A 15,356-nucleotide genomic window follows, 5' to 3' on the forward strand; every position below is an offset into this window, starting at 1 on the left:
GGACTGTTTTGGAAAATTATTTAAGACATAGTTTAAGACATGTTTTGTTTGCTGTAGGAAACGTAATGCTCACACATGGTACAGACAGGCATAAGGGAAATGTTTCTCCCTTTCCTTCCACACTTTCCTGGTTTCCCTCTGGGATGTAACAATATGATCAGTTTCTTACAGACCCTCAAGAGTTCTTCCTTAAGCCAAACATATCCACTTGGTTGAGCTGATAGACCATAAGAAGTCTCCCACAGTTTATACACTATGTCTCCCATTATAGTTGTGTGTATATGCGGTGGTGGTGGTGGTGGGTGTGTTTGTGTGGTGTGGTATGGTATGTGGTGTCCCACAGCAGTCATGTGGGGCTCAGAGGATAATTGTGGAGTTTGTTCTCTCTTTCCATGTTTCCATGGGTTCCAGAGATCGAACTTGGGATTTAAATCAGGTGTCAATCTTGTGTGGTGTCTTTACCCACTAGATTGTCTCGCCAGCCTGGCTATGGCTTATTATACTGCTCTCTACAGCTGATGGCTGGCATTGCTTGCTTTGATTCTCATGGATCATTCCATTTAATAGTTATGGCAGTCCAGGGAGGTCAGTACTATTAATCTCTCAGTGTGTGAATAAGAAAGCCCAAGCATGGAACAGTTGAGTGACTTCCCCAGGTCATCCAGGACTGTGTGCACTGAGGATCAAGCCCAGGTGTTCTGGCTTCTCCCCACGTTTTCATGAGGATTGAAGGAGACGGGCTCAGGATAGGCTAGGGTTTCCTCTGTGTCTGGCTCACTGCCAACTCAGGAAAGGCATCGATCACCATGGTGGCTATGAGAGTCCTCAGGGAGACTGTTCTCCACTTTTGGGTATAGGGTAAGGTGGATCAGACACAGGCCTAAAGAGCAGGCATGCTATTTCTGTCTCCAGCTGGAGACAAGAAATACCTGGGAGCAAGGTAATTAACATTAATGTTAAAGTCACTCTGACCCAAAACCTCTCTGACTCAACTAACCTGACCACTAACCACTCAGGTAACGCTGGTTCTCACTCTGTGTAAGTATGGGTAGCAGCACAAAGAAAAAATTGTCATCTGGGTTTAAAAAAATGCCAATACAACTTCACTTGGATTCCTGGGTTGGGGACACCTTAGGGAACTGGAAATATACATAATTATAAACACAGGCAGATGGGAAAGGTTGCATTTACTGTGTCCTTATTAGATATGGAACATAGACCTCTGGAGTCATCTTATTAACAAATGAGCAAACTATGACTTAGAGCTGTTGAGTCCTTGGCCAAGGTCATCCAGGCAGGAGGATTTCGGCCTTGAGCATTTGTAATAACTTCATGACTCCTGCCACTTTGCTGCAGCAGATAAGGGCCCAGGGATAGACTCTAGAGACCCGGGGGGATGGTAATCTAGGCTGGGGCTCCAGAGCTGTGTGCTGGACACTTGGCTGGTGACTTCCCATAGACATTCCTTCCTTGGCATGCTTAGAGGGGGAATGCCTAAAACCTACGAACATGGCATCTAGGACTTTCAGTGACTTAACCTCAGCTCACCTCTGCAGCCTGGCATTCTGCTTCACCCCTGTACATACTTGTGTTCCCAAACTGGATGGAAGTGACTGACCTATGCCCACCCTACTTCTCCTGATGGGCTGGGATTCTGCCTCCATACTTGTCTTTGTATTTTGAATCTTACCCAGTCTTTCAAGGCCCAGCTCAAACCTTCCACGAAGCTCTCAGACTCCAGATGGAATCTGTAGCTTGTTAGAAGGGGATCCTTCCTTGCTCTGGAGGTCACAGCCCCATTATGCACTGTGGACACAGACTGGTGTGTTTGGCCAGTAGCTACTTCTCCTTCCTCAGGCAGCAGTATGTGGGCTTTCCTTTGGAGGCCACTCTTTCCTACTTCCTAAGTATCACAAGGGCTGCTATAAGGTTGGGCCTCCCTGGTTAGTGTTTGAGCAGGACTGGGCAGGTAAAGCAAGGTAGCTAAGTCAGAGTAGTTGTGGGGCTTCTGCTGCCATTTCTAGAGAAAGGTTTCTTTCACCAACCTTGCTAAACTGATGATCTAAAGCCAGGCACCACTGATGATTTTCTTTGCTATTTAATCTGCCTGGGGATAAATCTAATAGAGAGGGGAGCAGAGAAGGAAGGGAAGGATGTTAGAGAAAAACGGAGTAGAGGAGGAGATAGACCATAGTGCTGAAGGCATCTTCAAGAATCTAGTATACCAAGCCAGACAGTGGGAGTGCATACCTTTAATTAGGAGGCAGAAGCAGGGGATCTTTGTGAGTTTGAGGGCCAGTCTGGTCTGCAGAGTGAGTTCTAGGACAGCCAGGGCTATACAGAGAAGCCTTGTCTCAAAAAAAAAAAACAAAAGGAAAAGAGAGAGAGATGGATGGATGGATGGAGGGAGGGAGGGAGGGAGGGAGGGAGGGGAGGAGGGAGAGAGAAAGAGAGAGAGATGCCTCTGCCTCTGCCTCTGCCTCTGCCTCTGCCTCTGCCTCTGCCTCTGCCTCTGCCTCTGCCTCTGCCTCTGCCTCTGCCTCTGCCTCTGCCTCTGCCTCTGCCTCTGCCTCTGCCTCTGCCTCTGCCTCTGCCTCTGCCTCGAGTGCTGGGGTCAAAAAGGCATGTGCCATGCCTGGAGAGGGGAAGGAAGTCTAATGTCATAGTCCATCCCAAGATGTTTGTTAGTTCTTTGTGCATAGTGAGAGCTCAGTAAGTGTTAGGAAGCATTCTCATTATTAAAATTTAAAACATACACATTACTATATATAATTATAAATAGTGGTAGCCCATGTAAAACAGATCAGTCTGATGGTAGTGATGGAGGTGGGAATGATGGCATGGAGCCGGCTACCTCTGAGTTAGAGGTATATGGAAAGAAAGGAAGGAGCCACAGGTGAAGACCACCAGTGCATCATGGGAGATGGAACAACCCAGGAAGGCCTGAAGGTAGAAGAGGCTGGGAGGGTGGCCACTGTGGCTTCTGTGGCTTCAAATGGATGTGATGAATGGTGATGGTGATGTTGGGGATTCAGGAGAGGATAGTGGGGCAGGCCTTGTGGGATGCAGAAGCCCCAGGAGACCTGATGGGGAGAGGGAGAAAGTCACTCACTTGCTAATGTATTCCCCAGTGAGGATGACGCTACAGGTCTGGCATTTGAAACAGCTGACGTGCCACTGCTTGTCCAGTGCCAGAAGTGACTGGCCATGTTTAATCTCCTCTTTGCACCCAGCACAGTCTGAGAAGACAAAAGGAAGAACATCTTGGGTCTGGCCATCATCACCTGCCAAGGGAACCTGTATCCCTGGATACCATTTTATTCCCCACCCTGGTGCTGCCTGTACCCAGAGACCCTGCCAGGCAGGAAGAAAGGTTGCCAGAGCTCTGGCCTGTGGACAAAGGACCATAGAGTGTTGGGAAGGAAAGTGCTGTCCTGCTGCTTACCATGACCGCCATTTCTGTAAGCTCATGCTCTCTTTCATCACCCTAGAGCCTGTCATATTTGCATCATCTAGAAGCTTGAACATCCACTATTGCAGTCCCCATCTAGAGAATGGAACCCTACCACGACCTCTGCATGGTAAAATTTGAGAAGGCCTGTTTTTGGAGACAGGCTGCATCTTTCCATTCCTTTTTTAGGTAAAGGCTATGGGACGGTTAATCCACTTGGTCAACTTGGTCCAACTGGATTTGGAGTCCTACAAGAGGCACACATTTAGATGTGAGGGTATTTATATATGGTTTGAATTGATGGGGGGGGGTGGGGAGATTCTGCCTGCCCTGAGTGTAACAGGCACCACCCTATGGGCTGGGCTGAATCAAAAGGAGACAAGGAGAATGGCAGCTGGCGGAGTGACTGTGTTCTCTTTGGACTGCTGTGATATGAACACATGCTCCTGCCACAGCTGTGACTCACTCCTGACAACATGCCACCCCTTGGCATGATGGACCATAGTCTCTGAGCCATGAGCCAAAGAGAAACCTTTCCAACTTAGTACTTGACTGCAATAAGGAGAAAAATAACTAGTGACAGGCCATACTTGTGTTTTGTGTTAAATCTATCTATTATCTATCTATCTATCTATCTATCTATCTATCTATCTATCTATCTGCTTAGCCTGGTGCTAGGCACAGAGTGGTAACTCAAAGGATATTGGCTGAAGGAAGTCTGAAGAATGACTGGATCTCATAGTGCTCAGGCAAAGGAGTGGATCCCCCATGTTCATCTCTCCCCAGCACACAATGAGAAGAGCCTAAAGAGACTGTCCCAAACCAGAAATGTAGTTTTGCTCCCTGTCACTGTTACTCTTGAGCCAGAATTGGACAGAAAATAAGTTGGAACCCAGTGGTCTGGTCTGCCTATTGTTCAATGAGTGTAGAGCGGGGTGGGTGGGGCAGGAAATGCAGCCAGCATCCAGGGTACTTGGGAAATCCTGGGGATTCGGGCCTTGCTGATCAGATGGTCCACTCTGGAGGAGGAACATGGTCACTGGGGAAAGTTTATCAGATGTCAAACCTCCTTACTGGCGTCACAAGATGGATGTACACTTTGGAGCATGTGAGGGGAAGCTGCATCTAAACTCGGGGGACCTGGCTAGACCACCCTTAATCTGGTCCTGGAAGAGGAGATGGTGTGTCTAAAGGGTGGGACATTTAGAAGGCTGTTGGGAGCATCTGGGACCTGAGCATTGGTAGGGTCAGTTCCTGAAGTCTGAACACTTGACTGCTGAGCACCCTTCGAACATCCCTTAGCATAAGCTGGGGTAGGAAGGTCTCCAACTGCAACGTGCTTTAAGCCTCCGGACAGGCTAGACAGCAAAGAATGCATAGCTTTATCCTTTTCCCTTTCATTTTTCTGGAATCAGTATGTCTCCCTGTAACACTCGCCCTCCCCCCAAACAATGGCTTTGGTAGGTCAGGTGCCTCCTCTCTTTATTAACAGACAGTGTCTGGTCACACTGTCTATGTGGCTCCTCAAGAGGACTTAACCATCACAGAGAGGCTTCAAGTTCTCAGAGCACTTGGTCATGTGTCCCAGGCAGGGCAGGGATCTACCATAGTTTTGACAGGTGGTGCCTGTTTCATGGCTTATTACATGCGAAGGCTCAGCCTTTCCTGGGTCAGCTGTGTCGTGTTTGGCTAGGCATGACTGTCAAGGATGTCTTCCTTCTGTGGAGCCGAGACCTGACTCTGTCACTTTCCTTATTCTTCCGTATCAAAGAACAGTCTTTTTGTTTCTTCCCTGGCAATCCCTTCAAATAACTAAAGGCAACCGTGGTTTCTTTTCTTCCCCCCTTAACCACCATGCCTTGTGCTTCCCTTGATGTACCCATCTGCATCCACACAGAAACTCCTTAGTGGCAAGCATCATATTAGCTAAGTATGAAACTCTCTGACTCTTCAATGAGGCTTCCTTGGTAGCTGGCTGTTGGTAGAAATGGCCACATTCCAAAAAAGTGCCATTTCTACAGGCTAGAGGGACACACTTGAGATGAATTTAGCATACCGAGCTACAAACAATTAGCAGCCAGTGGGGTGTAGTGGTTGGAGGCTGGGCAGAGAACGGAGTGAAGTGGCTCTGGTAAGTTCCTCTTCTAAATGTCTTCCCTACAACCAGGTCAGTAGAACTGACAGTCACATAAGTGGTTCTTCTATTTGACATTCTTGTATTTATTTTCACACGCATCCTGTGTGTTTGCCAAGTCTCGGATCTGAAGGGAAGCCCTGCTTATTGCTTTTGAGAATTCTGGGATGCCCTCACTTGTGGCTTTTCTGTCCGTGTTATTCTGCTGGTCCTCCATTGTCCTGGCTTCCTGTTCCCTGGGACTTCTCCTCCCTCTTCCTTCTCCTTTTGCTCCTGTTCACTGATTGACACACCTCTCTGGGAGCCCATGGGTCTGGTGCCATAAACAGGGTTGGGAGAGTCACTCTCTATCCTTGGTATTTCATTGGGAGCCAGCTGTCCACTCTTCTTGTATGCTTCTCCATTCCAAAATTACAGCCTTCAGCTGGCAGGAAGCATGATGCCCCCACCTGTTCCTCCCAAATCTCTCACTTTACTATCAAAGCCCCGAGAGATCCCATGCAGCCATTTTTAGTTTAGTGGGCTACATCATTCATTCTATTTAGGTCAGCAAAAGTAAGTGAGCTTTGTGAAGCGCAGAAAGTTATTCACCTTGCTTTAGGCAACTAGCCTAGGAAGACAGGACCTTATCCAATTAGAAAGACATACTCCTCATATAAGGAGCTAGGGGAATAGCCTCAGAGCCTTAACATCTGTGTTACTTTGGGAAGGTCATTTATAGGTTTTGAGTCTCGGTTTTCATACTTATAAAACAATTACTCTTATTGCCTTCATAGCTTTGTAATGATTGAGATATCTGTCCATTGTCTGCAATGCCTAACAATAGAATAAATGCTGTCAGTGGTGATGGTGACACATGTGATGGTGGATTAGTAGTGACGGAGGGGTTTGTTAGTGATGGTAACCGCTGTGGTGGTGATGCTTATGGTGGTGACGGTGGTGACAGTGATGAGTCTGGTGGTGATTGTGATGCCTGTGTTGGTAACGGTGACAACTGTGCTGGTGCTGGTGATGTTTGTGCTGGTGACGGTAATGACTGTGGTGGTGCTAATATTGATGTGGATGGTTCTCCTGCTATTGATTCTTCTTTATGAGATCTATGATCTGGGAGTATTTCTTTTACAGACAATAACATGATTTTTTTTTCTTCTTGACAGTTTATGACTATTTTCCTTTGAGTAAATATTATCCTAGCTTTGCCAGAATATATCCACACTACAGGGATGAAACTTCACACTCTTATAGCTAAGAGAAAAAAAAACCCAACTCGGTGATTTGTCCTTTTTCTGTCCTCTGGTATGTTTTCTCCGTCGTTCAGTTCTTGCTTTGGTTCTCTCCATTCCTTAGGAGCCCAGGAAGCATCTACTATGCCCTCTAGTCAGGGATCCCTTGCAGAGTCTGCAATCATCTCTGCAGAGGATACTTCAAGGAAATATACTTGGTGGGTGCACGGGTAGATGCTTTTATTTCTGAGCTAAGCCAAGGGCCTTTGTTCCCCTGGAAACCGCTCACATGCCCACTCGTTTGTCTTTAACAACTTCTCCCTCATCCTTCTGGATATCCCAATCTGCAAAACTATGGTGGAGGCATGTTAGATCTCTCTCTTCTAGCACTTGTCCCTATATTAGGCTTTCACTCGGTAGAGAAAGCCTGTCCTGTTTCTGAGACTTCAGCACACACAGAAACACACAGTGCACCCCAGAGAATTCACAGTGGACTCAGGAATCTTATTCTCCATGTTCCTTTGGTGTGTTTTCTACAGTAAACCTTGGAGTCAGCTAGCCTTTCTCATTGCTGTAACCAAACACCAGAAAGAAACAATTTAAGGGGGAAAAAAGGATTCATTTTGGCTCATGGTTTTGAATGTTTCAGCCCATTATGGTAAGCCATTTGCCTCTCCAGCCTAAGGGGCTATGGTGTCCACATTCAGGATGAGTCTTCCCCTTTAGGTAACCCTCTGGTCATATTCATCCTAAGCCTAAACCAATCGTGCTAACCTGATCCCTGAACAGAAACGCTGTGGCTTTTTACAACACTCCTGCGAAGATGATAAGGCATCCCATTAGTTTTTTTTTTTTCATAGCTGTATAAATCAAGGAGGCTATAAGACCACTTTGTCTCATGCAGCTGGTTGGCAGCCTCCCAACTCAAGCTTGCTTCCGTCTGTTCTTCACATATGCGACCACTGGTCTCTGAGCTTCCAGGAAGCATAAGCCACGGGGCAAGAACCCTTATCTAGTGTTTTGGTCATAGGGATATGATATCAAGGAGTTATGAAGGATAGTTGTGTGCACACTCAGCCACCTGGGGATGAAACCTGGCCAGAGCAATAGATTGTTCTTGAGTATTGTCAAGGACACTAAAGGAAGAGTCCTTAACATCACATCCTATCCCAGGAACAAATCTGACTTCACGGAAAGGAAGGGCAGGCAAGGCAAGCCCATTCATTGCCTCTCCCATCAGTTCACCACAGCGAGGCAGGCTGTAATGGAGCCCCTGGGAGCTGAGGGCAGCTGACGTGGCTCGCCTCCTTGGTGTGATGCAGCTCCAGCATGCTGACTGTGCTGGTGCCGTGCCTGGCGGCCTCTGTACCCACACAGTAATGCAGCACAGGATGCTAATGGGTTTTCATTGATTCTCTTGACGGGACAAGAGCCAGGGTATCATATAACATGAAAGATCATTGGAGCTCAGTGTGGCTCAGGAGACCTAGAGTGCTGGATCTGTGTGTGTTTGTGGGTGCGTGCTGTCCACGGCTCTACAAGGACATCTAAGAACAGTGATGTAAGCATCTTGTCAGTACACACACTGAGTGGACTGACTTCCGCAGATTAGGACTGCCCTAAGGCATACTCTCAACCTTTATGTCCCCCTCCAATATGTGGCTTGATAAAAACGTCCTGTTATTATGGTGTGGTTGATGTCTTTCTCATGCTATTCTCGCCCTAAGAACAGCTAATGAATCACCCAGGTCTCTTGGGTGACCCCTGGATTCCATTCTCAAAGATTCCAGATGAGCCCAGAAATAGGCTTTTTCACATCATGATCCACAAGGCTGATCTAGTGGTCCTGGAAACATGCTCTGTGGGGTTTATTCTTAAAACCACTCCTGACTTCTTGCATGAGTTTCTAGAAACGGAGAACTAGTGGGAACAAAACACTTGATCAACTCTGCTGCAGTGTTGGTACATAGAATCAGGAACGCCTCCCCTCTTTGTCCTAGAAAGAATCCTACCAAAGTGACTCTGGCTATCATTCCCTATAGCTAGGTAGCCTGTCTTCCCTGCATTGTGTCTGGGCTGTATGCCAACTGGGTAATGCTTCAGGTGCATTCAACGCATCCAGGGTGGCAGCCTCCCCTGCTTCCCACCAGGACAGGGTACTCAGGAGGACGTGTTCACGGACAGAGCAGTGCCTATGGGGAGGACTCACGGCTTGGTCCACGGATCTTGATCGGCTTGCTGCTGGTCATTGACTGGGAGCACGTCTGACATACACATTCTTTCCCACTGAAGGTCACCTTATCTCCAATAGGGAAAGGCTTCCTGCAAGGGAATGAGAAAGAGAGTCAATGTCTCCTGTTCTAAAGATTCTGTAGCTCTGGGTGACTGACAGGGCATGCGCTTGGGTATTCTATAAGATGCGTAGCTTGTTTCCTAGAGCATCAGACAAGTCAAGTGCTATTCAGAATGACAGACTGCATAAAGCACCCAGAATCCAGGTTCCAGGAACTTGAAGACTTGTTGGGCTAGTTACATCATGTGACGGTTGCAAAGTCATACTGTCGCTGTGAGCTTATGCTCCCCAGCTGTAACGGAGAGGCGACCCACTCCTCACAGAGCTGTTCTGTCATTGCAGCTTGTCCTGTCCCCATGCATCAAAGGACCACTCAGGCCCCAAAGTTGCCAATTTCTCTCTTTCACTATCTAGACATCTCTCAAAACCCTCTTTCCAATGAGAAGACTATCAGTCTTCTCCAAACATTTCCCCCTTGTCCTGTGTTGGCTCTGTTCCTCTAGCTGAGGGGTCTCAAGCCCATACATCTGCCTGCCCAACAAAATGATAAACTACATCTAGAGCCCCAGCACTGCCAATGCCGTTTGCTGAGTGGCTGCTTTTGTTCATGCGACGTAGGGTGCCTATCACACACGCTTGGAGCTTAGCACAGAACAAGTGGCCCCACTGTCTTTCTATGAGCAACAGGGGACAGTGGAGGGAAATCTGGGATGGGAATCTAGGTAGCTATATCCTCACCATCCCGATTTGTTATTTATTTATTTATTTTTTACACAGCCATTAGTCAGAAATTCTAACTGGTTACTCTATTTGGCAACTAACCAACCAGTGGTTATTTTACAGGGAGAATAATTAATCAATACTTTCTTTTCTGAAATAAAAATGCACATGTACTCAAATCATATTTTGCTTATGACTTAATCAGAGACGGCCATTAAATTTTAACACACTGGTGGGCGAGGCTGAGGTTTTCTTCAGTTTGATTTCATCTCCTTAATGTGTTGCTTGGCATGCAGCTGACCCAATAGTGCACATTGCCAAATTAACAGACATGTGACTGAGCTGTCTGGCAGGGAAGCGGGCAGAGAGGAACTGTCCTGAGAGGGTGGTTGGATGCCTACTGCAGGGGTGAGAACAAGCATACTGCAGGCCAGCCACTGGATGCAAGTCTCTGTGTGCACCTTATCACACATCTTACTGAAAGCTAGTGAGGTTGCAATGGTCTGACCTCCATTACCCAGGCTTACACAGATGAGGCTACTTGCTGGGGTCATTCTTCCAGCAAGAGACAGTGTTGGGATGATGGAGGAGGGCTATCGATAGACATCCTTATGCTACCCCAAGGATGAGAGTGTGGAAGCCTGGGCCAGAATGATACTTGGTTCCCAGACTGACTTCTGAGAGACAAGATACTCAGTGGCTTTCTTGGAGGCCTTTTGAGAGGAAATGGAACACCAACCATGAGGTTTAGATCCTTACCCTGCCATCATAGGATCAACTAGTGCTTTACATCCCACTGGGCATGATGAGATAAGATCTGGGGGCGACACAGTTTGAAAACTACTGGCCTATCAGAGCAGTCCACCCACTCTCAAGTGTCCAGAAACATCAGATTTCAGTGAAAAGCCTATATGCTCCTGAGCTGCCTGGGAAAGGCCATGTTATCCTCTTCCCTCAGGCTTCCCCAAGAGGGCCAGGTCTCCTAGGACACTCACCTGCACAAGCTGCATACGAAGCATTTAGGGTGGTAGGTACGGCCCAGGGCAGAGATGACCTCACCCGTGATGAAGTCCCGGCAGCTATCACAGCGGGTGCCATAAAGCTGTTGGTAGTCCTGGGTGCAGATGTACTCCTGGTTCTTGAAGAAGAAGCCCGACTGGGCCAGGCCACATCCACATACTTGGAGAAACAGGGAAGGGGACAGTGCAGGTTGAGTTCAGGGAGAGTTTGCAAGAAGAAGATCCTTACTAGGGGAAAGGCTGCTGTCTGACTTTGTCATGAGTTGACGTGAGATGGTGGCATGTTAGAGCTCATGGGCTTTGGGGTCCCCTGCATTAGAATCATATGGAGCTTATTCAGGGGTGGATGCCTAAGCTTGGTTTGGAATCCCTGAGTCCAGGGCTGGGTTTTCACACTGCCCAGCTGATTCTGATATATAGTCCCTGGGGATCATGGACATTATGCAGTCCTCTCGATACACTGAATTTCAAGGCCTTGGGGATCATGGCATGCCACCCAGCTGGTGGTATCATGAAATTGAGAATGAGTCAATCACTAAAATAAAAAAAATCTCTTGGGAACTCGCTATGTGCTTGACTCTCCCTCAGGTCAAGAGTGGCGTGGAGATTATAGGCTCCGAATCCCCAATAGAAGATAATAGGTTGGCAATGGGATGGAAAATGTGAGGCTTCTGACTGGTTCTTGCTGCAGCCAGAGGATTGGCCTGTTCCCAGCCACGTGATGCAAAATATACAATCCCTGAACTGTAAAAAGCTAAATGGGTCTGCAGAGAGAAGATGCACGCATTATGCGCCATGTACCGTGAGAAAAGTACAGACCATGGGAGAAAGGACATCTTGTCAGCACGGAGGGAGGGATTGAAGCATTGATACCACAGAATGGGACAGAGTACAGGCACAGGGAGTTGCCAGCCACAGTTGCATGGGGTGAGACTGGGGCACAGTGGAGTTTGCAGGAAGTGAAGGGAAGTCACACAGGACAAAATGGTTCCAGCCCACCAGGAGAAAGGCAACAGTCCAGCTTAAGAAGTTCAGGTTTTCCCCATGTGGGATAACTCCCAAGCCATTGGTTGGTTCTGAGGGTGAGGTGAGAGATCCAGGAGGCCATAGAACAATGCAGGCATTGCCATTACTCCTGGCTGTCCACCAGAACTTGATGGTAACAACCTACTGCAGAAAACAACACATGCTTTGATCCCAGGACTCAGAGAAGACAAGCTGATATTGATTGGGGAGCTTTCTCCATTGTGGCATTTTATAGAAATAAATAGAGGGTGGGTAAGAGAAAAGTAGTTATCTGAACAATTGAATTTATGGAGGAAACAAGCCCCACTAAGGGAATCTGGGGATAAGATCTCCCAGTAGGAAGTTAATTTATGAAACAATCACATTAAGCTATAGGAAGAAGCTGTTTCTTCCAATGGAAACAAAAGATTCTCAGAGATAATGAAACCCCAGGTGAGCAGTACTAGTTCAGCTAAAACTAGAGTGAGTCAAAGGAAGAACTGGAAAGGCCCTTGGGTCTCGTGTCTAGCCCTGCTTGTCCACACCTATCTGGAGATTGTCTGGTTGCTTGGCTTTTCACACAGTCCGTCTCTAGGTGGAAAGAAATGGAAGACTAAAGAGTAGTACAGTACTCAGCAGGTACTCTGATATTTGGCATGGGTTCCCTGAGGATATTGGTAGATACAAAAGGCGGCTCTCTCAAGTCTGGGCAATGGTTGGGGAACCAACAGTTTCCAAACCTGTCAGTTTGCAGAACCAGCTTGTAATGGGTGATGTCACCTGAGTAAATACTATTTCATTACAGAGAGTTCTGCAAAAGAAGCCAGGCTGACAGCAGGAGAGCTTTGCAGATTCGCGCAAACATGTCTCGCAAGTGTTTGCTCACTTCTGCAGGCAGCAAGCTTAACAGACAGTGGGGGATGGAGTGATCTTGGAACCAGATCACTGGGTTCTAGTCTCATTCCTGCCACTAAGTCTTTGGAAGACCTTGAACTTGGCCCTCTCCTTTCTAGGGCTTCAATTTACACTAAGGAGGCTGAACTTTTAGAACTGACCTCCTGTGGGCCCAGGAGAAGAACTTGGGGGCTTGCCATGCGTATGAGCATTTTGAAGTCAGTATGAAGTTTTGCTGGGTTAGGGGAAGGCAGGATGGATGGTGGGGACAGTGGTGACAAGAGGCCAGGAAGGTCTCAGCTTTCAGGCACTGTGGAAATTCATCCTCTTAAACAATACCTGGCCGTGGGAGCAGGCAGAGACAGAGCACAGGCTGTTCTGGGCATGCAGGTGGTGGATCAATTGCTTCATGGAATCAGTTGGGTCATGGCCTACTACCTCATTGGAAACAGCTCCTGTTTTTTCCCTTTTCTTTTTCTCCTTTGTTTTCTCTGCCAACTCCACCTCTAGAATCATCTCTCCCAGTGGAGAGAACCAGGAGGCCATGAGAAAACTTGGAACAATCAGTTCCTTCATTTCCTCCAAGGAGCTAGAGGAGGAAGTTTCTGGTGGGAAGGATGTAAAAGTTGATAAGAATCAAATGGAGTCCTGGAAATACAGTAGGGAGCCGGGGATGGGAGGCAAGCAAGGAGCGAACAGGAGCAGGACAGCAGATGCATAGGAGATTGAGTAGAGCCTCTCACACAGGGCATATGCTACGTGAGGGACTAGTAAGAATGAGCATATATGGATAGCCATGATGCATACATACACACATATGTAAAATTCCAATTATTAAGACAACAAGAACTTTCTGGACAGTGTTGGCACATGCCTTTAATCCCAGCACTTGGGAGGCAGAGGCAGAGGCAGGCGGATTTCTGAGTTCAAGGCCAGCCTGGTCTACAGAGTGAGTTCCAGGACGGCCAGGGTTATACAGAGAAACCCTGTCTTGAAAAACCAGACCAGACCAGACCAGACCAGACCAGACCAGACCAGACCAGACCAGACCAGACCAAACCACCAAAACAACAAGAACTTGGAAGATGGGTGACTCAGTGGTTAAAGCGACTACTACATAAAGTCTTGATACTTGGGACTTATATAAAGCCAGTCTGGTGGTGCACACTTATAAGCCCAGCATTCTTCATACACAAGCACTAATGTGCACACACACACACACACACACACACACACACACACACACACATCACATTCGTATAAATGCATACACATAAGCACGCATACACACTTGCACTACTTGCAGAGTCCCTCATACACGCATGCACGCATACATACTCAAAGATTAAAAACAAAAGCAACGCAGATCATATGTCTGGGCAGTAAGAAGGATAGATTACACAAACTTAGAACCTCTTGTTGAGAATGCAGATGGATGTTATCTGTGAACACCCTGACTAGAAGTAGGTCTCACACACCGCCATAGCATGTGCCAAAATGAAAGGCACCGTTTTGTAGGCTGCTGGGCTTTTGTCTGTGGTCCTTGTCTCAGGTGTCACATGATTCTTAAAAGCCCCCTCATTCTCTGAAGCTCCTTTGTAAGGTGAGGGGACTAGCTTGTTACTAAGGAGATATCAGGTGTTCGAGTCTAGGATTCTGCCAGAGAAATCGAGACGTTCAAGAGTATTATTTTATAACACTCTTGAGAGTATAAATTTTATAAAATTTCAAGATTATTGTTAGAAAGGCCTGGAGCGCAATCTAATTTGATATTTAAAATATCTCAATTGTGGAATATTTAACACACAGGAAAATATATCTGTATAGTTTAAAGAATAACAAAATATATGCCCACATGTCTGTAGCAAGTTTCTAGGTACTAGAACTAGGTTTCAAGAACTAGGCTGTCCTCGGCACTTGAGGAGATTGTCTGTGGCTCTCTGATAGTGCCCCCTTCCCACACAGGCCCTGATTGGATGTTTATTATCCTTCGCTTTTCCTTATAGCTTTACCATTTATGATATATATTCTGGCACAGTAGATTATTTAGTATAGGCTGTGTCTGGGGTCGACACTGCTGGACCCTTCGTTGCCTTGCTCAGTGTTTGGGCACTGTGTGTTTAAGATTTGCTGGAGGAGGATGAGGCTACGGGCGCTCTCCCACTGCTGAGAACCTAAGCTTTAACAAGTGCTACTCTTATAAATAGGCTACTGAGAGCATCACTCTTACATTCTAGGTTTTTGTCGTTGTTGCAGTTTGTATTTAACGTTCCCACCAGAAGACCCCACAGAGCCACAGTATTGCCAACACTTGGGGAGACCCGACTTGACAATATGACCCATGTGAGACAACATCAGAGTGTGACTCTAAATTTCATTTTCTGATGATTAGTGAGTTTGAGAATATTTTCATATTTACGGGCCATTTGTATTTCCTGCATGGAAAAATGCTAAAATCTTTTACCCACTGAAACCTTTAGTGGTGTTTTTCCTCTCTTAAAACCGAGTCCCTCTCACCGGTTCCTGTTAACACCTGGAACTCCAGTCTTCTCCCCTTTACGTTTTCTGATGAACTCACACCCTCAGTTTTCTATGGTTAGGTTTATCTTTGGTTTCT

The 15,356-nt window shown here is 46.9% G+C and overlaps 1 protein-coding gene across 12 annotated transcripts in view; it reads right to left on the reverse strand.

The window, feature by feature from the left end:
* The window catches only part of Ablim3 (actin binding LIM protein family, member 3), a 112,494-nt gene that overhangs the window by 46,794 nt on the left and 50,344 nt on the right, over positions 1-15,356 (reverse strand). For all 12 annotated transcript variants that reach the window (XM_030250506.1, XM_006526010.4, XM_006526009.4 and 9 more), the window contains 3 exons: positions 10,817-11,000; positions 9,018-9,130; positions 3,113-3,239 (listed from right to left, as the gene is read on the reverse strand). In XM_030250506.1, the coding sequence (XP_030106366.1) occupies positions 3,113-3,239; positions 9,018-9,130; positions 10,817-11,000 (424 nt within the window). The remainder of the gene's footprint in view (positions 1-3,112; positions 3,240-9,017; positions 9,131-10,816; positions 11,001-15,356) is intronic.

The sequence above is a fragment of the Mus musculus genome, chromosome 18 (assembly GCF_000001635.26).
Source record: "Mus musculus strain C57BL/6J chromosome 18, GRCm38.p6 C57BL/6J".
In the NCBI taxonomy this organism is placed as follows: domain Eukaryota; kingdom Metazoa; phylum Chordata; class Mammalia; order Rodentia; family Muridae; genus Mus; species Mus musculus.